We start from the raw sequence: 26,758 nt of genomic DNA, 5'->3' as shown, positions 1-26,758 counted from the left end.
ATGGAAAAAATGAATGGGGAAATACTTTCAGAACCCAGATGACTGAAAAAGTGGGCGGTCACTGTTGTGCTCTATTGCATGGCTTCAGAAAAGTTTTAATATAGCCCACAAGTGATATAGATGACATTTATGGTGCTTTTATGTGCTTTTTGGAGCTTGACAGTCACAATCACAATCCTCATCCCTCAATCTTGTATTTCACAGATTAAAAACCATGAGGGTGAGTAAATTATGTTTTGGGTGAGCTATTATATATTAACATTGCTTCTGCAGCTGTATCACTTGGTATATGTTCTATTTTTGGATGTTTGACAAGTTTTTCTTGTTTCAAAGGGGGGCAAGACCAAAAACAATTACCTGACCTAACTCTTAAAATTAATTTTGTTGGTGTAACTTCATGTATTCAGTTTGATTCAGACATGTTTAAAAATATTTTTTGACTTGTACCATCTTGTACCGTCTTGTACTGTTTGCACACGTTTGCACATGCACTTTATGTAGAAATGTGTAGGTCTTTTAGTTCTGTGTAGTCTCATGTAGTTCTGTGTTTGGTTTATGTTGTTTCATGTTGTTTTTACGTAGCACCATGGTCCTGGAGGAACTTTGTTTCATTTCACTGTGTACTGTACTAGCTGTATATGGTTGAAATGACAATAAAAGCCACTTGACTTGACTTGAATCAAACCAATTTAGATGCTACCACATGAGGAACATTTTTAAGGTTACATTTTTTCATTTTTTACTTCAAAGCTTAAATAAAGACCCCAAAGTACCATAAAAGTACATGTGCATCATATTCCAAATCTTCTGAAGGATTATTATACTTTTGACTATTATTTAAGCTTTAAAGTGTATCACTATCAATTGCCATTGTACTAAAAAGGTAAACTGTTATTTCATCAAAAAATCTGCTTTTGTTTTCCACATAAGAAAGAAAGTCATACGACATGAGAGTAAATTATGACACGATTCTCATTTTTGGGTCAACTATTCCTTTAAGACATTATTTATTACATATTTATTTATAAGTCGTTTTTTGCTTTGATTACTTATTTTCCTACAGAGTACTATTCATTGATGACCATGCATATTAGATTTAAATAAGATACACTTACACCATCCTCATCCTCGACGATGTCATTTCCTATGGACGCCAGCGTGGTCCACTTACAGTTATTTGTGGATCGTATGGCGCATCGCTTATGGGCTTTGAACTTACACACTTTTAACACACACAAACACACACAGAGAAAAGACAACATTAAAAAGATCATCGAGTACTAGAACGTAATAACAGGCTGAGGACAATGTTCCTACAGTATTTACGAATCATCAATCCCACTCTAAACAAATAACGTCATTGTACGTTCTGAGTACAGAATAAACATTCATGAAAGGGTAAATGGCACCGCAAGGGGAAATTAAAACAAATTGCTCATAAAGGGTAAGGGACAGAGAGAGAGAATAAACAAAGAGACAGGAAAAAAAAATGTGGGAAACAATCGAACAACCAAAAACAGAACACAAAAAGTTTACCTTCGCAGGAAAGACCGTGGGAGGTGACACCGGGCAGAGCCTCTCGACACACATTGCAGAAGGTGGGGCGAGCGTGAGAGCAGGCATACCAGTTATGCATCCCAGAGAAGTGCTCCATGTTGAACTGACTGGCCTGGGATCAGTAAAACAGTCCTCAGTTACAACACTGGACTATAACTAAATACTAAACTAATGTGTGCTAGGGTCAGATACAACACAAATATCACCAATATAACCTCAATGCTTCAGTGACAAATACTGGCATGGGATCAGATCTACCACAAAACAGATTGCTAGTAATTCAGCTTTATGTATGTTTAGGAGTTTTGGAGCTGTTTTGTTAAAACCTGGCTCATGCAAAGCACAAGATTTTTAAATAAGTTACATCAATATAATGTTTTTTTTTAATGTGCTTCAAATGTACTCAAATGTTCTTTATTGTGATATCATCGATTTCTGATTTACATACACTTACATGTTAATTAAAAGCAAAATGAACTGTGGTAGTTGCTTTACATATCGTCAGATTGTTTCTTCCTGTCTAAGTGGACAGTTTTTGGAAATAACAAGCTACAAAGTGGAACTGACATTATGCTGAAAGGTCTGAATCTGACTCCAGCAGTTACTGCCAGTTTATTAATGTTATTCATCGAAGATGGAAAAGAATCTGTGAGAAAGAACATCAGGTTGTATAATGTGTGACCATGATCAACATCAAAGCTCATTATTTGAACCCTCAAATGATGGAGAAGAGGGTCAGGAGTCAGAAACTGACCTCGTAAGTCTCCCATTTCTGCACAGATTTCAGAGCACCGATCCAGTCTTCCATCTCCTTTCTGCTCTCTGCACACAACATCAACTTACGGAACGGAGTGATGACCTGGAAGAGAGGAAGAGGTGAATAAGAGGAAATAAATAGGTGAATTAATGAATAAATTAATAAAACAGACCCTGTCCCAAATGCCACGTTTAGCCCTTGCAGTCCGAGTCCGAGTCCACACTCTGGTGACATAATGCTCCACAGACTGTTGGGAAGTAGTCAGGGCTCGCTCGGCAAAAGGGCATATGTAGGGTGTCCAGCGACCATAAAGGAAGAGTTCATGTGCACCCTTCAGAGTCATAAATGTCAAACGGGACAACCTACGGTCTTGTGGACTTCATAGGCAAGTGGATGCGATGACCAAATTTGCAAGACCGCAAGTACATGTCAATTGTGCCATTTGGGAAAGGGCCATAGGAAAGAAGATTTCTAGCTTTTGAAACATAGACATAAAGAAGAGGTTTTTCTTACTGTGAAACTGTTGTTGATGTTCTTGGTGCTGGTCTCAGCCACACTGGCATCTGAGAGGTCAACCTCATCAAATATAAGAGACTGCAACAGGACAGTAGCATGTTTATGTTACCAACAAGTCCTAAACAGGGACTTTTTACCATGTAAGGTTCAATCTACCCCAAAGCGTCCCCTGCAGTTACCTTTGAATCTTTGGCATAGTAGAGAGTCCTGCCTCGCAGTTTGAAATACCGCCTCTTCCATCTCTGAAAAGAACTGGTCTGCTTGAGTAGAAGGCCCTCCTTCACACTTTTCTACAAAAGAAATACAGAGAAAGAGTGTAAGACAGCTAATGAAAATTCCAATTCTTTAAATACCAGCCCTTTAAATGAACACGGATTTGTACTGTGCCTGCAATTGTATTTCATTTTTTCCCGAAACCTGAACCGTTGTGCGCTGGAAATACACAACTCGGCTAGCTCGGCTACATTATACCTAATCACGTTTTCATTTCGGCAGATGCCGTCGATCTGACGTTAAATTTTTATCAGCCCAAATATTCAGAAGAGCCCTGATTTCGTCTACTGACCAGTACTGATTCTCTATTCTCCATTGATCTGTTGAGGTAAGCTGGTAGCTAGAAAAATTGGGAAATCAATATCATGTGCTGACCCTCTGACCAGACTCAGCAAAACTCTGCCTTTGACATTGACCCCGCCTCAATCCCCAGATGGCCTTCTCTGGCCCAAGGGTAATCAGCACTTGGCCACTGGCCCCTGAGGAAGCCACGAGGAGGCACGATGAAGCCCAGAGGTGTCACTGGGAAGGCAACTGGCCCTGACAAGCACTAGCATGCCCTCATTTGGCCCAATAGTGGAAACATGGCTAGCGTGCAAACAACCCCACTGGGGAATTTTTCATAATAAAACATTTTCATGCAATGGTAGAACTAGCTATTTTTAGAAAGTGCTTTTCAGTTCTGTGGATTTACTGGTGTTCATGAAATTGCCTCTTTTACATGTGGATGAAATTTCATCCATGAAACTTCTGCTTGACAAATTGAATAATACTGAGCAATAAAAACACAGTGCACAAACCCTTGAATCTCCAACTTGCATTAATTCTGTAGTCTCAGTAACAGTGGCTTACAACTGCAATTTACTATTGCACAATATGAGACCTTAAGATAGTGTAGAGGTGACAGGCAGGGGTGCATTAATGCACAGGCTTATACAGGCGGAAGCCCAGGGGCCTACATCTCTCATGGGGCCTGGCCTACAACTCCCATGGGGCCCAGCGGGAGGAGTGTGTTTAAATGCTTTCAGCGGGAGACACGGTTATTGACATGGTGACTGTGGGCAACTGTTAAAGGTGTCCGTGTAGTGCTTGTTCAATGCACAGCAGTGGTTAAAGTTTGCAGATTTCATGTTGCATACATGCTGGTGATTCATGCGCCAGCTGAGCAACTGCCATTTAGGGAATGGAAATGCTAACAGATAACTTTCTCCATATATTGTAGACCTCTTTGGACACGTTTATGGCCCCATTTACACCTGGCATTAAAAAGTGTTTTCAGTGATCTGATAGCACTTGACCACATTAAATGCCAGGTGTAAATCCACCCAAAACACATTGTGATCGGATTGTGATCTGATCACTGAAACCACATTCCGAGGTAGTCAGGGACAGATTCTGACCATATTCTAAGAAGAGGTAAATGCAAATGCATTTTTGTTATCCGGATACAACTACGTAAGTTATTAATTATATAATGAGGTTGTGCTACAGTCTTTCATTGTTTAAGTGCTGTTTTGCGAGGTTCTTGCCTTTTCTGTTTATTCAGAACACAACAGAACACAACAAACACTGCGGTCTTGCAATCTTGTCATGCAATTTAATGAACAATATTCCATTAATTATTCCATTGATATACACTTGGAATATCTTGTCTCATTCCTCAAATCCTCACTCATATATCTCTCTTGGTCTGTTTTCTAATCACTCAGGCTTAAATTGGCCAGCACAGAAGGAGTGGAGACATATTTGACTGTAAGGTTTAAATGTAATCCAGCTAAAGAATATCCAGATACTTTCCAGATATGAAACACATGTTAATGCCAGGTGTAAAGGGGATCTAAGAGGAACTTTTTGATAATGTAACCTGAAGAGGGAAATAAATTTACCACAACAACTGTCAAGTAATCAAAAGCCAGTTTGGTCTCTCTCTGTCTTTTATTCTTCTCTTTCTAGATTCCTTCTTTCTTGTTAGTTTACTTTTATACTTACTTAACTTGTTTATAAGAATACAAACATTACGGTAAGAGTACTATAAAACCTGATCTACCGCCTACCGACATTACTCAGTGAAGTATATATAAGACTAAAGGAAGGGCTGGTCTGGCATGAAGTCAAACAAAGGCACGTCATCAACTCATTGTCAACTTTTATCAGAAACCTTGAAGCTCTAATCCAGTTTTGCCTTCCCAAGGGCAGAGCAGCTATAAAAGACTTTCAGCAAGGAATCAAAATCCCAAACCAGCTGTACCTCATGGCAGATGAGCAATACAATCGAATTACAAGAGTCTATTGTAGTCTAAACATGCAGGGACATATTCTGTCCCCTCAGATGACATGACATGTGTATTTCATAAACAGATCACGCCAGCACATAGCCAGCAGTGAGACATGGGCTGATGGGACAAGAGACATCAGCATGTCTGTCTCTTGCGTCTCTGTCATGCTGACAGAAAGGAAAGAGAGTGCTGTTGCTAATCATTAAGGAAATCAAAAGTGAGGAGTCTTGCCAGGCAATCTGCCAAGAGTTATGACATACATACTGTATGTAGGGAGGGAATTCACGAATGGAGAGAATGAGATAAATGGAAATACAGACGGGTGAAGGCTGTACAGTCTGATGGGAAAAGAGGGAGAGAGAGAGAGAGAGAGAGAGAGAGAGAGAGAGAGAGAGAGAGAGAGAGAGAGAGTAAGAGAAAGCGCATGAGTGTGTGTCTGTTCAGTATAGAATGAGTCACCATTGCAGGTCATTCCGTTCTCTAAGTCCCTTTCAACAGGTGACTCATTTTCACCACCTCAAAAAGACTCCCAACTCAACTGACAACTGTGACAACTGTGTGTGTGTGTGTATTTCTGTGTGCAGGGTTGGGAGGGTTACTTTTAAAATGTATTCCACCACAGATTACAAAATACATCCTGTAAAATGTCATTTGTAATGTATTCCGTTAGATTACTCAAGGTCAGTAACGTAATCTAAATACTTTGGATTACTTCTTCAGCACTGGCAGATTTTTCCACTTGTTTTGACTATAAACAAGTAAATAACAAGAGAAAATAAATCTGCCAGTACATTAAAACAAAATACACTTATATTAAAAATAAATTCTAAGTATTTATTTTAAACAAGGTAAAGTAAATGTATCTGGTTTTAAGGAGTTTTAGATAGTTTTACATGAAAACAATACAAAAAAAGTTTTTGTGCCCTAATTTTAAAAATCTTACTAGAAAAAAACTTATAATCTAATGTGTATTTTCTTGATAGAAAAATATAATTGTGCCTGATAAAAGGTGCATGTAAAATGGCTAGAAATAGCATATTAGCTTAGCATAACTAGCACTAAAGTGCTCATGTGTCAATTTACACAAGGTTAACTGTTTCTGCTGCCCAAACTTACTTCTAAACCCCACAGAGTGTACACAACGACATCATCGTCTGATCGTTTAACATCATATACACCTTTTCATTCATAACAGGGTGAAATCACTCTCTGTCTGCTTGTATGAATGTAAAACATTACAAGAAAGTTCTTCATGGCTGTTCAAACACTCCTCAGATCGCATCATTATATGGATGTTTTCCAGCTAAGCAGACTAAACATTAATTAAACAAATGACAATATATACAAAGTAATCTCTTCAGTAATCAAAATACTTTTTTGACTATACTCTGACTATACTCTGATTACCAACAATTTAAATTGTAACTGTAGCAGAATACAGTCACTAATATTTTGGATTTTAAAAACGTATCCCTGTTCCATGTATTCCATTACTCCCTAACCCTTTGTCCTAACTCTTTGTGTGTGTGTGGAGGGGCAGGTTTAAGTGGTTTATGAGGACTTTTTTAGGTTACAATCTGGTAATTAAAAGGGTATTATGCTATAAATGTGGTTTATGAGGACATTTCTAGTGTCCCCATAATTCAAATCGCTTCAAAAACATACTAAATGATGTTTTATTGAAAAAGTAAAAATGAAGAAAGTTTTTTGAGAGTGTTAGGTTTAGGAGTAGGGTTAGGGTTAGGGGATAGAATCTATAGATCCCTATCTGTCCCTCACTCGACGTTGTGCCGATGTAGTGACACTAGGGGTCACTCTTGGGAGCCCGAAACTCCTCTGGTCTTTGAAAAAAGGCCAATGAAAATTTGCATACCACTCCCCCGAACCACTCATTAAGATTTTCTCTTCGGAGCCGAACGGTCGATGCTCACTGAGCTGAATTCTCACGGCTGTTTATTCACCTCTGCTGGATCTGACAGCGCATTTCAGCGGCTTCTCCCCCTCTGCACTGGTGCACTGCAGAGAACGCCCCTGGGCGCTTCGGCAGAAATAAAAGAGTATATTCTGAAAAAAAGAGTAAATTTCTCTAAAAGAGCGCCACACATGGAACGTTTTTAAAGATGCTTTTCCATTTGTGTGTTATTCCTGGTTACAGTCATTATCGCCTTCTGATGGTCACGATCGCTGTCTTTCGTGTCTGGGCGCTACTCACGTGGAGACAGCGTTCGTGGATGGGTCATGTACTCATTGCGAGAACATGACCATGGCAACGTTGCGGTCGCGGCTTGCCTTCATAAGAAAGCAAGCCACCCCAGTGGCTCCCCACCTCGGTCCTTCTACCTACGGGTATGAGGCCAGCGCGGCTAGCACTGGGGGCAATTTGGGGACCTCAATGGGACCACCTCCGCCGGGTATCCCCCCACGGACCTCCCATTCCCCCGCACGCTCATCTGCCCTGATCGGGCTTCTGGATGAGTCTGCCGGCTTGTCTCACAGCGAGTTCGACCTCTTGTTCAGAGCCCGCAAAGGTGATGAGCTCTCGAGCGCAGCATTGGAAAGCAGGCTCGTCCAGTCAGACGCGGGCAGCCATGAGCATCGGGCTAGAGTGGAACCCTCCACTCTCCCCTGAACCCTCGCGGCTCGATGATTGGTTCCTAAGCTCGCGGCGCCGCTCACAGCCATGCCCCGCCCCAGTTCCTTTCTTCCCGGAAGTGCACGAGTTGCTGACAAGGTCGTGGGAGGCACCTTTTACTGCCCGGTCCCGATCTTTCAGCTCCCCTGCCCTCATTACCCTCGATGGTGGGGTGGCCAAGGGGTATTCGGCGATACCCCCAGTGGATAAGGCGCTCACGGTGCACCTATGCCTGCAGAGCGCTGCCACCTGGCGCGGGCGCCCGAAGCTCCCGTCCAAGGTCTGTAGGTTTACGTCGTCCCTGACAGCCAAGGCCTACGGTGCTGCTGGACAACCCACCTCCACCCTGCACACAATGGCTCTCCTGAAAGTCCACCAAGCCAAGGCACTAAAGGAACTGCACGAGGGTAGTTCCACCCCGGGATTGATGCAGGAACTGCGCTCGGCGACCGATGACCGATGAAGGTGGCCTGTTCGGCGACACCGTCGAGGACTTTGCCCAGCAGTTCTCGGCGGTGAAGCAGCAGATGGAAGATATCCGACACATCCTGCCCTGGCGCAGCTCAAGATCCCGCACCCCAACTGCTCGTTGCCAAGGGCGTCCTCCTGCAGTGACTGCACCGGCTCCGCCACAGCCCGCCCCCATGTCCCAGCCCCGGCGTGGAGCCCACCGCAGGAAGCAGACGCCACCCGTCTCATGGCCGGCCACCAAGAACCCGAGAAAGGCTTCGAAGTGCCCCTGAGACGGGCAACCCAGGGACGAGGAAACCCGCTGCTCTGGAGCTGGTAAGCAGACCACTCCATCCCCTAGTGGAGGGATGGGAGGAGAATCTTTTGTTACCTTTTCATTTAATTTCACCACATGCCCAAGTGGCTGCAGTACCCAAGAGTTCAGCAAAAGAGCGGTTTCCTTGTTCCCTGGGTCACATACCCAGTGCACACGGCCATCATCACGACCACTGTCCACCATTCCATTTAGGCAGGTTTGGCGCTCCAGCGGCGGTCTCCCCGCCCCTGTGCACCCAGCTGTGGCACAAATCTGCCCCCAATGTGACGGTCTCCACGGGTCAAGAGGACAAGCCTCTTCCTCCCCCATCCCAGACTGTTCCGGGGGTGGTCACAAGGAGCCAGGTAAGTGCTTCGATGTCACTGAACTCAGCATGGCCATGGCATGACGTGGCACCTCAGGCTCTGCCCCGCCGCGAGGCCCCACCCGCCGGTATGTCCAACGAGATTTTCCCCTTGTTCCCCCTCGCCCGGAGCTTGGATGCATGGCTTGCGCTTTCCAACCCATTGCGATGGCTGGTCCGGACCGTCTGAATCGGCTATGCAATTCAGTTCACCAGGCATCCGCCCAGGTTCAGTAACATCCACTTCTCCTACGGAAGGGTGCAATAGAGCTTGTCCCTCCTGCCGAGATGAAGAAGGGGTTTTACAGCCCCTACTTCATTGTACTGAAGAAAGGCGTTGGGTTGCGGCCAATCTTGGACCTGCGAGTACTGAACAGGGCTTTACGCAGACTCCCGTTCAAGATGCTCACACAAAAACACATTCTAGCGAGCGTCCGGCATCAAGATTGGTTCGCGGCGGTAGACCTGAAGGACGCATACTTCCACGTCTCGATTCTACCTCGACACAGACCCTCCCTGCGGTTTGCATTCGAGGGTCGGGCGTAACAGTACAAGGTCCTCCCTTTCGGCCTGTCCTTGTCTCCTCGCGTCTTCACAAAGTTCGCAGAGGCAGCCCTTGCCCCGTTAAGGGAAGTGGGCATTCGCATCCTCAACTATCTCGACAACTGGCTAATCCTAGCTCACTCTCGGGATGTGTTGTGTGCGCACAGGGACCTGGTGCTCTCGCACTTCAGCCGACTAGGGCTTCGGGTCAACTGGGAAAAGAGCAAGCTCCTCCCATTTCAGAGCATCTCTTTTCTCGGCTTGTAGTTGGACTCAGTCTCGATGACGGCGTGCCTCACAAACGAGCGTGCACAGTCGGTGCTGACCTGTTTGAAGGCGTTCAGACAGAAGACAGCGGTTTCTCTGAAACTGTTTCAGAGGCTCCTGGGGCATATGGCATCCTCAGCGGTGGCCACTCCGCTCGGGTTGATGCATATGAGACCTCTTCAGCACTGGCTCCAGACTCGAGTCCCGAGATGGGCATGGCACCGTGGGACACATCGCGTGGCCATCACGCCGGTCTGTCACCGCCTCTTCAGCCTTTGGACCGACCTCACATTTCTACGGGCAGGCGTTCCCCTAGAGCAGGTTTCCAGGCGCATCGTGGTTACAACAGACGCCTCCAAAACGGGCTGGGGCGCTGTATGCAACGGGCATGCAGCCGCCGGCTCCTGGACAGGCCCACAGCTGCGTTGGCACATCAACTGCCTCGAGTTGTTGGCAAATCTGCTAGCCCTGCGGAGGTTTCGGCCATTGATCCAGGGCAAACATGTGTTAGTTCGGACAGACAACACGGCAACAGTGGCATGCATCAACCGTCAAGGCGGTTTATGCTCCCATTGAATGTCACAACTCGCCCACCGTCTCCTCCTCTGGAGTCAGCAGCACCTCAAGTCGCTGCGAGCCACTCACATCCCGGGCAACCTCAACACTGCAGCGGACGCGTTGTCACGACAGGTTACCCTCAGGGGAGAGTGGAGACCACCCTCAGGTGGTCCAGCTGATTTGGAGTCGATTCGGGCAGGCACAGGTAGACCTGTTCGCTTCCCGATAATCCTGTGCAAGGTCAGGGAGGACGAGGAGCAGGTCATCCTGGTAGCACCCTACTGGCCCACCCAGATGTGGTTCTCGGACCTCATGCTCCTCACGACAGCCCCCCTCTGGCGAATTCCCCTGAGGAAGGACCTTCTTTCTCAGGGACGGGGCACCATCTGGCACCCACAACCAGACCTCTGGAATCTCCATGTCTGGCCCCTGGACGGAACGCGGAAGACTTAAGTGGCCTACCACCCGCGGTGGTAGACACGATCACTCAGGCTAGGGCCCCCTCTACGAGGAGCCTGTATGCCTTGAAGTGGCGTCTGTTCGCTAAGTGGTGTTCTTCCCGACACGAAGACCCCCAGAGATGTGCAGTCGGGTCGGTACTTTCCTTCCTGCAGAAGAGGTGGGAAGGGTGGCTGTCCCCCTCCACATTGAAGGTGTATGTAGCTGCTATAGCGGCACACCACGACACAATGGATGGTAAGTCCTTAGGGAAGCATGACCTGATCATCAGGTTCCTGAGAGGCACCAGGAGGTTGAATCCCTTCAGACCACACCTCATTCCCTCATGGGACCTCTCTGTAGTTCTTCAGGGTCTACAGGGAGCCCCCTTTGAGCCCCTGCAGTCAGCTGAGCTTAAGGCGCTCTCTTTAAAGACTGCCCTCCTGACTGCACTCACTTCCATCAAGAGGGTAGGAGACCTGCAAGCGTTCTCTGTCAGCGAAACGTGCCTGAAGTTTGGTCTGGGCTACTCTCATGTGATCCTGAGACCCCGACCGGGCTATGTGCCCAAGGTTCCCACGACCCCATTTAGGGATCAGGTGGTGAACCTGCAAGCACTGCCCCAGGAGGAGGCAGACCCAGCCCCGACTTTGCTGTGTCCGGTGCGCGCTTTACGCATCTATTTGGATCGCACGCAGAGCTTTAGAGTCTCTGAGCAGCTCTTTGTCTGCTTTGGTGGACAGCAGAAAGGAAGCGCTGTCTCCAAGCAGAGGATCGCCCATTGGGTCATTGACGCCATAGCAATGGTATATCATGCTCAGGATGTGCCGCCCATTCTACCAGGAGTGTGGCGGCCTCCTGGGCCTTGACCAGGGGCGCCTCTCCAACAGACATTTGCAGAGCAGCGGGCTGGGCAACACCCAACACCTTTGCAAGGTTCTACAATCTCTGGGTGGAGCCGGTCTCGTCCCGTGTAGTGGCAGGCACAAGCAGATAAGTCCAGGACAGCTGGCCGGGTGTATCGCTTGCGCATAGCGCCTTTCACCTACCCTGAGCTGAAGACGTGCGCTGTTGACTCCCAGTAGTGTTCACAAACTGTGTTCCCTGGATGACTTCCTCCGAGCCCTGTGGCAGACGAGTCTGCGGAGAAACTTGCTGCTGGCTCAGTACATGTGCTAACTAAGCCCTGTACTGGGGTAGGTGCTCTGCATGTGTTGGTTCCCCATAGGTAACCCCATGCAACCTATACCTTCGCTAATTCGTTTCCCTGTTGGTAAACTGCGTCTTCCTTGGGTAGAGGCCCCTCTGCCCCAATCACCATGTTTGTAGAAACTCCTCCCCCATAGGGTAGGACCTACCATTGGACATCTCCACATGACATACTTCCGACAAGGCTCGGCAAGACCATGTGATGTATTTCCACTCAAAATCCCCCCCCCTCCCCTCTCTAGGCAGGGTGTGGTCTCTGCGGTGTCTTCCCCTTGGGAGTGACACCCCCCCCGACGTAGACCTGGTGGCCCCAGTCAGTTAACAAATTTCACTCTTTTTTGGGGGAGGAAAAAAAAGAGGATAAGAGGCCACAACTGGGCTAGCCTGTCTCTATCTTTTGGGCAGTTGACTTGTTCCTGAAATGCCATTCGACACTCATAACAGCGTTGGGGGAAGTTATGTGTCGGCCTGGTGTGCTGGCTATGAGGCACACAGTGGTCTGCCCGTCACACACCGCCATTTCACGTAACACAGTTCAGCTAGTTGTGGCATTTCGTATAGGGACCACTAGTGTCACTACATCAACACAACGTCGAGTGAGTGACAGATAGGGAACGTCCTGGTTACTTTCATAACCTCCGTTCCCTGATGGAGGGAACGAGACGTTGTGTCCCTCCTGCCACAACGCTGGACTACCCGCTGCAATGGCCGGGACCTTGTCTCGGCTCCTCAGCACAAAACCTGAATGAGTAGTTGCATACCAGCTCCTTTTATACCCGTATGTTTGGGGGAGTGGTATGCAAATACCACTCACCAATTTTCATTGGCCTTTTTTCAAAGACCAGAGGTGTTTCGGGCTCCCAAGAGTGACCCCTAGTGTCACTACATCGACACAATGTCTCGTTCCCTCCATCAGGGAATGGAGGTTACGAAAGTAACCAGGACGTTATATAAAAATCATTATGTCTATGGAGAGTCCTCATAATGATAGCTGCACCAACATGTGTGTGTGTGTGTGTGTGTGTGTGTGTGGTGGAAAATGTCTTTGAAGAAATAAAATTATTCTTAAATAAAGTAAAAATTCTTTGTTTGTTTTTTTGTTCTAATACTTACCAAATGTTTTATTTTAGGGGCAGGGTTAGGGAGAGATTTTAGTAACTATAATTAGTTTATATAAAAATGAGAAGTGAAATTTGTCAAGATTTTTATTTTGGCTTGACAAAGCCTTGTCTGAATATTATTTAACAAAATGAAGTTTAAAGGTTATAGATACATAGACGGGGCCATAGTCAAGTCTATGGTATGTCCTAATTTAGATAGCTAAGTGTGTTTGTGTGTGCTTAGTGATAGTGTAAACTGCTGAATCTCTCCTGTACCTCAAGACAAACATCAGGCCCAGACATCATCACTCACTCCACATTTTCATAGCAGAGCTGCTTCCAAATCCATAAAAGATGAGGGCCTGCGCTCCCATCACTTTGATCCCTCACAGTGTGTACGTACACACGCATGCTGTGATGTCAGATTATGATTCAGAACTGAGGACAAACATCATCACACAATGATTGCTAATTCTGATTTAATCTGTACCTCTTCCTCTAAAATCCTCAGTTTCTGCATTCTCCCTGCTGTTCTCTTTCTCCTTTCTCTCATTATTCTTAATCTTTATTCATCTTTACAGCTCACCCTGCCTTTTCTCTTCTCATTTTCTGTCATTCTTTCTTCTCTATTCTATTCTTTCTCTATTTTATCCTCCTTTTTCTGTCTCGTCTCTCCTCTGAAGGGCACAGCATCTGCAGTGTCCTCCATAGAGCTGGAACAACACATACTATGATTTCCATTGTTCCAGAAAAGCTGATTGGTTCCACTTGTCTGTTGTTCCAATGCAAACTCATGGCCTTGTAGTGCCTCTGCCGTGTGAATACTAATAATTTAATTGTATAACTTTAAGTCTAATTACATTCATGAGGTTATCTTTGCATTGATATTAACCTTCCTTTTCTCTAAAGTTCAACAGTGGCTTGTGTTCATGAATCTCTCCATAATCTTAATAAAATCAAAGGCTTGAAATATTTTTACAATATTTTATTGAGTTTTTAAAAGGTATTGAAATGAATATACTGTGTTCTGACTTACTGTTACAGTTAAAGTGGATCTGAGTGGCTGGTTTAGTCAAAGCAGTCAGCCATTAGGACAATTATGTGTCATTACACTCATAATGAGACTAAATAACTCTTCTCCAACCCAGCTCAGCAACTGCGCAATTTATAATAGATAAAGAAAGATCATGCTACCAAACATGTCAAATGAAAGAGAAAGCATGGCCTTTAAAAGAATAAATGACCAACCAATAAAGTCATGAACAAATCATTACACTTAGCAGAATTGAATCTTCTGTCAAGCCAGGATATACTGCCTAGTGTGTTCAATTAGACAAAAGAAAGCAGAGAAATCTGACTGAGTGTTCTTTTTTAAGATATTGCAAAGAAAGACCAAAGTAAAACTACTAGGACGATAAAACAAATTAACCCAAAAGAATACCCAACAGGTGGTCCACAGGACGGATGCAGCATGTGAAAGTGAGATATATGACCCAAAATACATGGGCTTAATTCAAAATAATCAAAGCATGCTAATTGACTGTGTAATGTATAAAACTGGAGCATTAAACACACAACACATGCAAGTCGTTAATGAGAAAAAAAAAACATGTTTTAATTTGGCGGTCACGAATGATCATGTTATGAGACATGCAAGACTCAATGACGTTTGGTTTCATTGCTGTCAAAGCTGACGCAACGTATCTTGACAAAGATTTGAGAGCCATATGATGAAAGGCAAGATTTTCACCAAAGGGAATTGCAGAATAAACAGTTTTCACACATTTTTTCAAAATACTTCCTCTGTCTGCCATTGGTCAAACAAAACACATAGACCCACCCCAAACTTATGCCATATGGCTGCTCAAACAAACAGAGCAATGTTGAAATCAACCTACAAATGGTTTACTTATAGTCGCTGCGTATAAAGTCGAGATAGGAGAAAGTATTTTAACATTAAATTAACAACAACAACAACAAAACAGCTTAAATATCTCTGGAAAATATATGGCTGATTGTGTCTGTCTTTGCTCCGTTCAATAAACCAAAACCCCTCTTTGGAATGGCTGAAAACAATCACTTGAGAATCACAGTGACAGCCAAATTTTGGCCAATCACCCTTATCTATCAGTTTCCATGGAAACACCAATGAGCTGTTGGCAAACACAGCTGTCAATCAAACAATCAATGTCCCAAAGGTGTGGCCAAACATTGTGCGGCACTAACAGCATGCAGGGATGGTAAAGAGTGATAAAACCCCACAACACAATACAAAATCACAATTTAATAACAAACAATCACAGACACTCTCTTTTGTTAAACAATGCCTTGTTAAATACACTGATCGTAATCATCACAAAAATAGGCTGGTTAACGTTTTCCCCTCATGAAATCCATTGTTAGTTTAAATATAAAATATAAAACTTCCTTCTTTCTGTCAACTAGTTGTTTCATTAATAATTACAGACAAACAGAATGTTGAGCGTTTCGGGAATGACAACTGCATTTAAATGCAGGAGTGAGTCCTCTTTTCATTCGATGTGTGTACGGAATACAGGGGTTACTCTGATAAAATTGCAATTATTGACAAGTAATAACCATAACAACTAGGGATTGCATAACTACTAATTTTTTAAGTCGACTAGTCAAGCCCATTAGCCGATTCGAAATTGACTAGTTGTGACGTAATTCTCTGTTGTCACCTTGTAGTTTTTGCTGGCAGCAATTTTTCTCAGTGTGCACTTGTCTTTCAAGAGTTTATCGTAAAATGCAGAGCAGTCCAGTCCAAAATTAAGACGTATGAAAAGCATTGCCTTCATGACTGTTACACTGAGTTGAGATTTATCCGGTGTCCATGCTGCGTTCATAAATGAGAACACACGCTCCACAGATGCAGATGTCCCAGGCAGGCATAAAACAAACTGCACGACCTCGGCTAAGACTCAGAAGTTGATGGTCTTGCTCTCCAGCTCACGAAAAACGTCTGTCCATCTCTCAGACACGGCCATCTTGTTCATGTTCCACTCATCAAAGAGCATGGTTTCGTCAATCAAACTGAGAGTGGGGATTCTGGAGTAGAAGTGTTCGAGACTACTCTGAATGTCTTTTCACTCTGGGATGTCTCTCAGTAGGGCCCACTCAAGTTTTTCTGTGTTCTCCAATGAGTGGCTCCAATTCTGGAGGCAATCCACTGATGCTGAATAAAAGGTTCTCACTGCACAAAAGAAATCATCCGCTCACATGTCACCAGCTTCAACCATGGCATCCAACTGCTTTTTAATGTCAGAGGGTATGAATGATTCCTCCAGCCTGGCCTGCAAGACTTTTCTCAGGTCATGAATGTGCAAAGTTATGGTCGTGCACAACAGAATGATAAGCAAAAAAAGTCCTTCATTTGCGTGCACCATGTCAGATTCTGAACTTTGCTTCACAAAAAAATCGCTTACACTTGGTGTGGCACACTTACTTTTATCAGCATCCACATGCTTTTTTGTTGCGATGTCGGTGCGGCCTCCATAGGCGATGGAAAAGCGAGCTCCACAATCACACACCTCACTTTACTAGGCTCTGTCTGTAACTCCTTTTTTAGAAATTTTAACTTTTTTTGAAGATCCTCATTAAATGTACATGCACACTTCCTTGAAATTCTTCCAGCTGCAATTTTATCTGTGTGCTCTTTCAAACTGACTCTTCAATCAGTTCACTTACTGGATGTCTATTGATAGGGGATTGTGATTGGATAGTTTAATCCAATCATGCATTTCAAATAACACAGTGTGATTTTATTGGTTTTACAAGCCGTATCCTTGGCTACCTTTGATTATAATACTCAAGTGACTGAGAAAGCCACACAGGCATAGAGAAATTTTAGGAGAGGGGAGTATGGGACAAAACACAATTTTTTCAGAACAAGTTGGGACACTAGAAAAAGTGCTTGAATATTTGACTGTCCTGGTAAAAATGGGACGTCTGGCCACCCTATTCAGTTGGCATTAATTTATTGTCTATGTAGTCCATTTGAATATTATTGTTATGCATAGTACTAGTATTTCTGTAATATTTAAAGGTGACTTTGCATATATTAGAGGTTACTGTAGCACCTGCGTTATTTTTATCAAAGTACATTTGTGCTAATTCGCTATTTCAGTGGAGAGCCATCTATGTCCACACCCGCTGACAAGTTTCCGAAATGTAGGATGGCAAGGGAAAAGTCATTTATATTCATGAGTAAAAGCGATAACTGATTGGACAATTCAGTAATATTCATCAGGAAAGCGCTACCTGATTGTTCAGAGAAACTATAACCCAACCCCAAAACCTAACCCTAACTAATCAGGTAGAGCTTTCCTCATTAAGATGAATGAGTCTTCACTTGCCATCCTGCATTTCGGAAATCCACCACCTGCTGTATTTCCTACAGACACGTTTTGTAAATCACGTGGAAAGCGACTAGTCAACCGGCAGTCCCTCGAGAAGTCGGATACATCTCACATGTGCTTTTGATAATGTCATTTACAAAAAGTTGTTCAGTTTGGTTCTGTACACAGTACACAATAAGGGGAATTTATGAAAATGCGGTTGGAAAATTAGGTTGCCCCTCCAGTAAATTACCAAACTTTGTGTGTACAGAACAGGATTAAGCACTCAAAGGTGAACTGACAACCGCATTTAGCTGCAGTGTGTACGTGGCCTATGTGTATGAATCCAGGCTGTATGTGACATGTATGTTTCCAATGAGACTATCTGGGTGAGAAGGCACAGTCTGGTTAAAGTTGAGTTCAAGCCAGACCAATTACCCAAAGCACCCACAGAGACTACAATTCCTTTTCACAGCTAGTAATTAACCTAATGAACTGATTATAGCCCCTGCAGTATGTGTCTATGCGGGTTTTTGTGTGCATGCGCATGTGTGATCTAATTAGGGACTAACTCATACAGTGCAAAAATGTACTACCTCTGAGGTATCGCCCTGAACAAGCCAAGATTCACTGAGTAACAGTGTCAGATCCCAGACATGGGGTGTGCTAATGGGAACTGCTGCACAAATACAATAGCATGATGGATTTTAACCAGTGACCAGATCAGAATCAGCGATGAGAGACAGCTGATAAATGCCAATCCTACATAACCCACCAACACAAGTGCTCAGTGGTGCAGAACCTTAGCGTGCATGCTTGATCTGTCCATAAACAGGCTTTTTGTTTTATCTCCTCATTAGGTTATGATAAAAAATGGACACAGATAAGCCAGAAAACAGTATGTACCCTGAGAAAAACTGATCTCGTGCACAAACGTTGCGTGAGGAGTTTAATACTCAAGGCTGAAACATACTCTACGCAAGCATGTCAACGCAGGCCCTTCTAGCTACACAAGCTCGATTTTGTATGCAGTTGCTTTCCAAAATGTGTCTGACTGCAATTCATAACACAATGCAAGTATACATTGCATTCTCAATGTTGCCACAAGGAGCGCTATAGCGGACATTAGTGTAAACAGTTCGCTTCCAGTGGAGGTCTGTAAGGGAATTTTCCGGGGAGGCCAATATTTAAAACACTTTTGTGAGATCAAACCAATAAAAGATTGCAGTGGGTTTAAATATCATGTTTTATTATATATTTCTTGCTGGTACGGCTCCTGTACACAGATGATCTCCTCCCCCTGATAACTTAAAATAGTTTGATAACTACTGATGTGTTATAATCTTTCCGATTACCAACCCAACACTTGTCAATATAGTAAACCAACGGAACAAATCAAGCAGTTCCATCTACAGACTATGATTAATGCAAATATTTATAAATGAATAGCAGGTCCCATTTCATGTACAGTATCATGTATTCACATACAGTATTTGTAGAGTAACTCCATCCTGCATTGCTTCATTGACTCAAATTTATAGGCTATATGATCCTGTCGTTCAGTCTTACATGTGTTTTTAGATCTTCCAATTAGTTTTATTTCCTCGATAATTTGGAAATTTTCAACGTTTCTCTCCCCCTGATGTCAAGTTAACCACAAGCAGACTTGATGACACATTAACATGATACTAAAAGCTGATTTGCTTGAATGGTTATCTCTGATAATGATGGTTATTAATGCAGAAGGAGGCAAGTTGCATTTTGCCTCCATTTTGCCTTTTTCGGGTGCATTTTGGATGGAAGATGACATTGCGTCATTTGAATATTCATTTTGATTGGTCAGTTTACTAATGAGAGAAGGCTTCATGCTGTCAGCCTCCTCTGGCTTTCATACTGATTCATACAGTGATTACATCTCACCTGGGCTACCGCACATGAAAGAAAAAATTTAAAATACATATTTTTCCATTTTCCAAAGGCTATTTCTGCCTTTCTTGGTGCTGTATTTTTTTAATGGATTGCCACGGTATGGAAGGCAGCAAAATTTGATCACTCCAATGTCACGCAATTGCAATGTTGACAGTTTTGTTGATTATAAACAAGACTGATAGTTTTAATCCATTGCTCGCTTACAGAGACATGGTACAATGCCATTTGCATGTCAAATTAACAGGTTTATAGATATGTAACATCTTAATTCAGTAAATATGCGCATCCTCACTGCGCACGCTCACACTGAACTCAACAAGTGTTTAACAAGCAGCTGAAAGCTGTACAAGGGAGAGAGGGAGGAAGAGATGACTTATTCGCACAGATTGTAGAATTACAATTTGATACAAAGACAAGATTATTGATTTAATTTGTTTATCTGCATGGATTGGTTAACCAGTTCTCAGCTACATGCTAAAATGAATAAAATAATGTGGAAATTCCCCGCATTATGAATGTGGAACATGCGGGATTGATTAAATTTGTGCACAATACCCACATCCACACCGGATTTCATGCCCTGATAATTATAATAATGTTTATTATTACTACATTAAGAAATTACAGAATTATATTAGGCCTACAACTGTATTACAATAACGAATAATAGCTATATTATTATTAGTGCTGTCAGTCGATTAAAATTTTAAATGGCTATTAATCGCATATTTTTTGTAGTTAATCGCGATTAATCGCAGATTTTAAAAATGCTGAAATTTGACACTTTATATACTTCTTGTCAAAATTAATTTATTTCCATTTTATGAAATAAAATAAAACAACTTGTAACAATATAATTCTTTTTTTTTTCTCCCCAATTTGGAATGCCCAATTCCCAATGCACTCTAAGTCCTCGTGGTGGCGTAGTGACTCGCCTCAATCCGGGTGGCGGAGGACGAATCTCAGAGACCGTCAACCTGCGCATCTCATCACGTGGCTTGTTGAGCGTGTTACAGCAGAGACATAGCGCGTGTGGAGGCTTCACGCCATCCACTGCGGCATCCACGCAAAATTCACCACGTGCCCCACCAAGAGCAAACCACATTATAGCGACCACGAGGAGGTTACCCCATGTGACTCTACCCTCCCTAGCAACCGGGCCAATTTGTTTGCTTAGGAAACCTGGCTGGAGTCACTCAGCATCCCCTGGGATTCGAACTCGCGGACTCCAGGGGTGGTAGTCAGCATCTTTACTCACTGAGGTACCCAGGTACCCTAATATAATGTTTTCCAAATAAAGCCTTCCACAATATAGATAGAAATGCACTAATATAGCACCAATTCAAGTAACATTAAACGTTTCCCAAAGTCTAGAACTAGTCCCCAAATAGGTTGCATTTTCATTGCAATGGGCATTAAATCCCTTAAATTCTCATCCTCCACAATATTAATCTACCAGTAGATTGTGGCTATCTGCGTTGTTACAGAAATCGTGAAGTTGCATTCATGATTCGCATCAGGACGGCAATGCCAGCGTCAAATGGCGCTTTGAACTCACCATGAAAAGTGCTTGCAAACAAACACACTTACCAAGGCGGAAAAACACTTGATTTCTATTTCAAGTCTCATCTGGGCTTGTTTTGTAGCCTACATTAGATAGCGCTAAGAGCTCCTTTCTCCATCATTTTATCACTGACAGGGAAGTTAAACACGACAAACTTAAACCAATGAAACATGTCTGATATTCTGTTCACAAGATGAAATTCGTGGAGCGAGCACAGAACTGCCTCACGTGTGCTCACTCAGAACAGAGCTATGATTGAGCATCACGTGCAGACTATTTGATTAAATCACATGACAGCCTTTGCGGTTTAATATCCACACAGGTCATATCTCGATTGTATTTAGATGGATCGTTCCGCCCTACACAATGCAACTGAAAGACGTGTTGTTTTTGTATTATTTCATGGCACATTCAATTCAGACTGTAAGCTCACAACTCGAGTTTCTTCATTTGCTGTGGTGGAGCGCCGCTGCTGAATAGCAGTTCAGAAAACACTGATGCTATGTATGTATGCACGTTAATAAATGCAATCATGGTTGCAATTTTACATAAGCATGTTTGTTTGTATATGTATTAAATATAAATATATACACACGTGGTTCTGTTTTTGTGTGTGTGTAACTGTCCAGATTCCCAGCAGGGCTCTGTTATTCACTACAGGCTTTTCATTAATGCCGTGCAGTAAGGCTCTGCAGGCCTATGAGCAAGTAATGTTGCAGGTGTTTACACAGAACGGCTATCATTAGCTAGCACCGCTGCTCAATGATAGTCTCAGTTAGCTGTAAATCTAGAAGCAAGATAATGGCAATGTTCAGGAGCGTTCATGCCATCAGGGTGAAGGGAAGACAATTTTTGGATTTCCAGTGGATGTGCGAGTACGTTTTAATAACCCACCCTCCCACCACAAACAAATTATCTGGTAATGATTGCATTATAACACAGGATCCGAATGATTTTCATGACGTTTGGTTTTGTTACAGTTCTTGAACGTGCATTTATCCTGCGAAGCAGACAGAAACCCGGAATAAAATACTCACAGTGTTTCCTGTACTATCATTAAATGCCACAGCGACCCTCACTGCTTCTGTGTCTCTTCAGCGTGAGACAAAAAGCTCTACCAGAGTAGACCGATTCCCAATCAAATGACTCCTTTGAGACAGTTCTTTTGAATCTACAGCACGAGACATAACATGCGACAGTGTAGTCTGATTCCCTAGGAAAGTATTCTTTTGAGCCGGTACTTTTTTAGTGAATCAACAACTGTTGTCCAACTCCCAAATGAACGACTCTATAAGCCGGCTCTTTTTAGTGAATCAAAGAATCAGTTGGCGCTGACTGAATTAACTCACTCCAAATAAACCAAGAACTGTTACTGTGCTATGTGTACTTAAGGCTCAGGAGACTCATGAGAGTTACTTACTGGTTGTTCATATGACAACATGTAGTTTAAAATACAAATGTATTTTTGTTGCACTAAGGAAATAATCTGAAAAAGAAAACTATCTGGCAATTAAATATTTCATAATAAAATAAAACGATACAATTCTTTAAAACATCAGTTTAATATTAAACATGCTTTCAGTATTGTTTATTTGTCATGTCTGTAAAATCTACTTGTAAAATGCAATAAAAAAATTATTAAAATAAAATAAAAAAAATGGGCAGGTAAGAAATCTGACTGGCTGGTAATTTTATTCATCTAAAAAGTAATTTTATTCATGGGCTAAAAAGTAAATTTCAGACCCTGGAGAAAATGCATCGCTCCCTCGTTCAGCCTGTCATGCAAGACATTCTAATAAATCAGGACAAAAAACAGAGACAACTCCTTATCGCTATACAATTTTTTTGCTTAGTTAAACCTATAAAACAGAAGTTATGACTTTAATTTTATTTATTTATTTATTTATTTTTTAAGTAATGACTTCACACAGTTGATTTTTAAAGAAAGAAAACAAAATTTGTGTAATAATAAGTCAATTTGTGTGGATGTCTGACTTATAGCAGAAGATATATATAGAGAGAGACTGATCAGAGGTACATTTCTGCAAAAGTATTGTTTACTCGAACAATACTATTCAATTCACAATGCTATCCTATTTTCGGCCCATCAAATCTCTCAACCAATTAAACCAACATCAAATTCAATGCAGTTGTAAAATAAAAGGTTTTACAGTTTCTCAAACTGCTTCAGTTTAAGAGGAAGTTACTTGGTGAGACAGTTTATCACCCACACTATGATCCCAGTATCCAGTATAATATGAGTTAAAAGACATTTCTGGTTTGATGTCAATGAAGAGGTATTTGAGACTTACTGATTGTAAAGCAAAAAACTAAACTTTGGGAAATATTGACAAACAGTCCACACACACACACACACACACACACACACACACACACACACACACACAGACACACTATCTAGGAGTATCTTTAAACTCTAACCTGTGAAATGACGTTATTGCTGATTGCCTGTCCTGTAGTTTTTAATGTACTGCTGGAGGAGGTTTCCAAAATATCTTCCTCTCTCAACTGGCTGGCGTCTCCCTGCCCGCTCCCATCACATTCGAACAACAATGGAGCAAAGCAACACACACTGCCTGGACAAAGCCTGGGCATGATGGGTCCCTTTAACCATCCACGCATACACACTCTTATACACACAACCTGCAGAAATCAGACAGTAGCACATACTCACTTCCTTGTGGCTGCACCTGAATGACACGCCTTTTAACAACAGAACTTCCTCTTACCAGTAAGGTGATAAGACCGCCCAGTCGGGCCTGCCCTCTGAGAATGAATAAACACACACACTCATGCAGACGTGTGGAGGTCTATATATAGAACTAGATAAACTAGTCTGGTAAGCATCACTACTCACAGAATCACAGAAAATCTTAACCACCAATGGGCCAAATCAGACGTTCCTATATTGGACTTTTAGATCTATCAGTCAACCTTCCAAGGACCAAGGCTAATAAAAGACAATGAAACCACCTCATGCAGGAATGATCAACAGTGCTGATGGGATAATCCCGTAGAGGAGAAAAATTAAAAATTAGATATTGTTAATATCTCAATTTTTGCTCCTAGACAGCAATGAATCTAAATGAAGACCACATGGAGAATTTCTTGTGTCTCCAAATTCTCAGATGTTTCTCCTGAGAGAAAGACAACTGACATCTCATCTGTCTCTGCTAGACTGTCAAAGGAACCCCCAACTGTCTGATTTGTTTCTTGGATTTACACTGACACCTAAGGGCTTGGATGCAGCATCATTCAAACACAATAGTTTTCAGTTGCCGATGCCATTGTAAAAATTAACTTATCACAGTCATGCATGATTTATTTAATCTATGAATGAAAGTGAACAATAACAGGGTGGATTCTGAGATTAAGTGAGCAGTGTGGTCTGGTTATGTGATCCTAACATGGCATCCCCATGAGGGGACCCTCTCCATGTAAAATAAACTAGCTTTTATAAGGTTACTGATATGAGTCTTCATTTCATGTGAGTGGTCATGCTTTTATACATAGGTTTCAAAACTACAATTCATTTCCTTAGGAGTAAAATGTTATTTGTAATGAGGAAAAAAAATACCTTTAAAGAATTCCTCAGTATCCTGAGCTACAGTATGCAACAGCAACCTGTGAGCAATTTTTTATCTAGGCAATTGTATATAATCTGTATTCAGCAAGTCTGTTTCAAAGCAAACCTACAGACACTGAGATTGCTGTTGACGGGTGAATATCTGCAAAGCTGTGGGTCTAGACAGCATTCTGGGCTGCGTCATCAGAGCGTGCGCGAACCAACTGGCTGGTGTTTTTACGGACATTTTCAACCTTTCCCTCTCATTGTCTGTAGTCCCCACATGCTTTAAAACGTCCACCATTGTGCCTGTTCCAAAGCAATCCAAAATCACTTGCTTAAATGACTGGCATCCTGTTGCTCTGACCCCCATCACCAGCAAATGCTTTGAGAGACTAATCAGAGATTACATCTGCTCTGTGCTGCCTCCCTCACTAGACCCACTGCAGTTTGCTTACCGCAACAACCGCTCCACTGATGATGCCATTGCATCTACAATACACACTGCTCTCTCATCACCTGGAAAAAAAGAACACATATGTGAGAATGCTGTTTGTAGACTACAGCTCAGCATTCAACACCATAGTGCCCTCCAAGCTTGATGAGAAACTCTGGGCTCGTGGCTTAAACAGCTCGCTGTGCAGCTGGATCCTGGACTTCCTGTCAAGCAGACGCCAGGTGGTTAGAATGGGCAGCAACATCTCCTCATCACTGACCCTCAACACTGGAGCCCCGAAGGGCTGTGTTCTCAGCCCACTACTGTATTCCCTGTACACACATGACTGTGTGGCAACACACAGCTCCAATGCCATCATTAAGTTTGCTGATGATATGACGGTGGCAGGTCTGATCACTGACAATGGTGAAACAGCCTACAGAGAGGAGGTGCACACTCTGACACGCTGGCGTCAGGAGCACAACCTCTCCCTCAACGTCAGTAAGACAAAGGAGCTTGTGGTGGACTTCAGTAGAAGAGATCACAGTCCCATCACCATTAATGGGGCACCATTGGAGAGATTCAGCAGCTTCAAGTTCCTGGGTGTCCACATCACTGAGGAACTAACATGGTCCATCCACACTGAAGCCGTTGTGAAGAAGGCTCATCAGCGCCTCTTCTTCCTGAGACGGCTGAGGAAGTTTGGAATGAACTGCCACATCCTCACATGGTTCTACACCTGCACTGTAGAGAGCATCCTGACTGGCTGCATCTCCGCCTGGCACAGCAATAGCACCGCCCACAACCGCAGAGCACTGCAAAGGGTGGTGCAAACTGCCAGACACATCATCGGAGGTGAGCTTCCCTCCCTCCAGGACATATATACAAGGCGGTGTGTGAAAAAAAGCTTGGAGGATCATCAGAGACTCCAGCCACCTGAGCCATGGGCTGTTCTCACTGCTACCATCAGGCAGGCGGTATCGCAGCATCAGGACCCGCACCAGCCGACTTCATGATAGCTTCTTCCCCCAAGCAATCAGACTTTTGAACTCTTGATCTCCCACGATCAAAATACATCAGCACTGCACTTTATTACTCTTACTCTTATATCTCATTGTCATAAATTATATTATTATTATATTATATTCTCTCTTAACAACACAGTGGCAACTTACTATCAACTGACAGCCTGAATGTCAATACAGTACAATACAACCTACAGTACATTCTATATATACTATATATACTTTTTTATTGTATAATGTGTATTCTATATTGTGTGTATTGTATACTGTACATTGTATGTTATTATTTGTATATTGTGTTGTGTGTAATTATGTGTATATTAGATTTTAAATTGTGTTGTAATCTGATGTTTATTGTAAATTGGTATATGTTTCATCACTGTCACGACTACTATGTTGCTTGGAACTGCACCCAAGAATTTCACACACTATTGTACTTGTGTATATGGTTGTGTGACAATAAAAGTGATTTGATTTGATTTGATTTGATTTTGACAAGGGTCTTAAAGGGATAGTTCACCCACAAATGAAAATTCTCTCATCATTTACTCATCCTCATGCCATCCCAGATGTGTATGACTTTCTTTCCTCTGCAGAACACAAC

The 26,758-nt window shown here is 42.9% G+C and overlaps 1 protein-coding gene across 2 annotated transcripts in view; it reads right to left on the bottom strand.

Annotated features, from left to right (window-relative positions):
- Nucleotides 1-26,758, bottom strand: part of si:dkey-172j4.3 (diacylglycerol kinase delta) — a 121,808-nt gene that overhangs the window by 37,177 nt on the left and 57,873 nt on the right. Inside the window, exons 1-6 of one of the 2 annotated variants that reach the window (XM_051722755.1) lie at nucleotides 23,550-23,756; nucleotides 3,010-3,120; nucleotides 2,828-2,908; nucleotides 2,312-2,416; nucleotides 1,537-1,669; nucleotides 1,116-1,222 (exon numbers count right to left, since the gene is read on the bottom strand). In XM_051722755.1, the coding sequence (XP_051578715.1) occupies nucleotides 1,116-1,222; nucleotides 1,537-1,669; nucleotides 2,312-2,416; nucleotides 2,828-2,908; nucleotides 3,010-3,120; nucleotides 23,550-23,750 (738 nt within the window). In that variant the 5' untranslated portion in view covers nucleotides 23,751-23,756. Of the gene's footprint in view, nucleotides 1-1,115; nucleotides 1,223-1,536; nucleotides 1,670-2,311; nucleotides 2,417-2,827; nucleotides 2,909-3,009; nucleotides 3,121-23,549; nucleotides 23,757-26,758 lie in introns of those variants that run through there. The other variant, XM_051722763.1, reaches the window with a different exon arrangement.

This window comes from Myxocyprinus asiaticus, chromosome 2 (assembly GCF_019703515.2).
Source record: "Myxocyprinus asiaticus isolate MX2 ecotype Aquarium Trade chromosome 2, UBuf_Myxa_2, whole genome shotgun sequence".
NCBI lineage: Eukaryota > Metazoa > Chordata > Actinopteri > Cypriniformes > Catostomidae > Myxocyprinus > Myxocyprinus asiaticus.
Note: the sequence above shows the minus strand (reverse complement) of the source record. Positions and strands in the feature narration are given on the sequence as shown.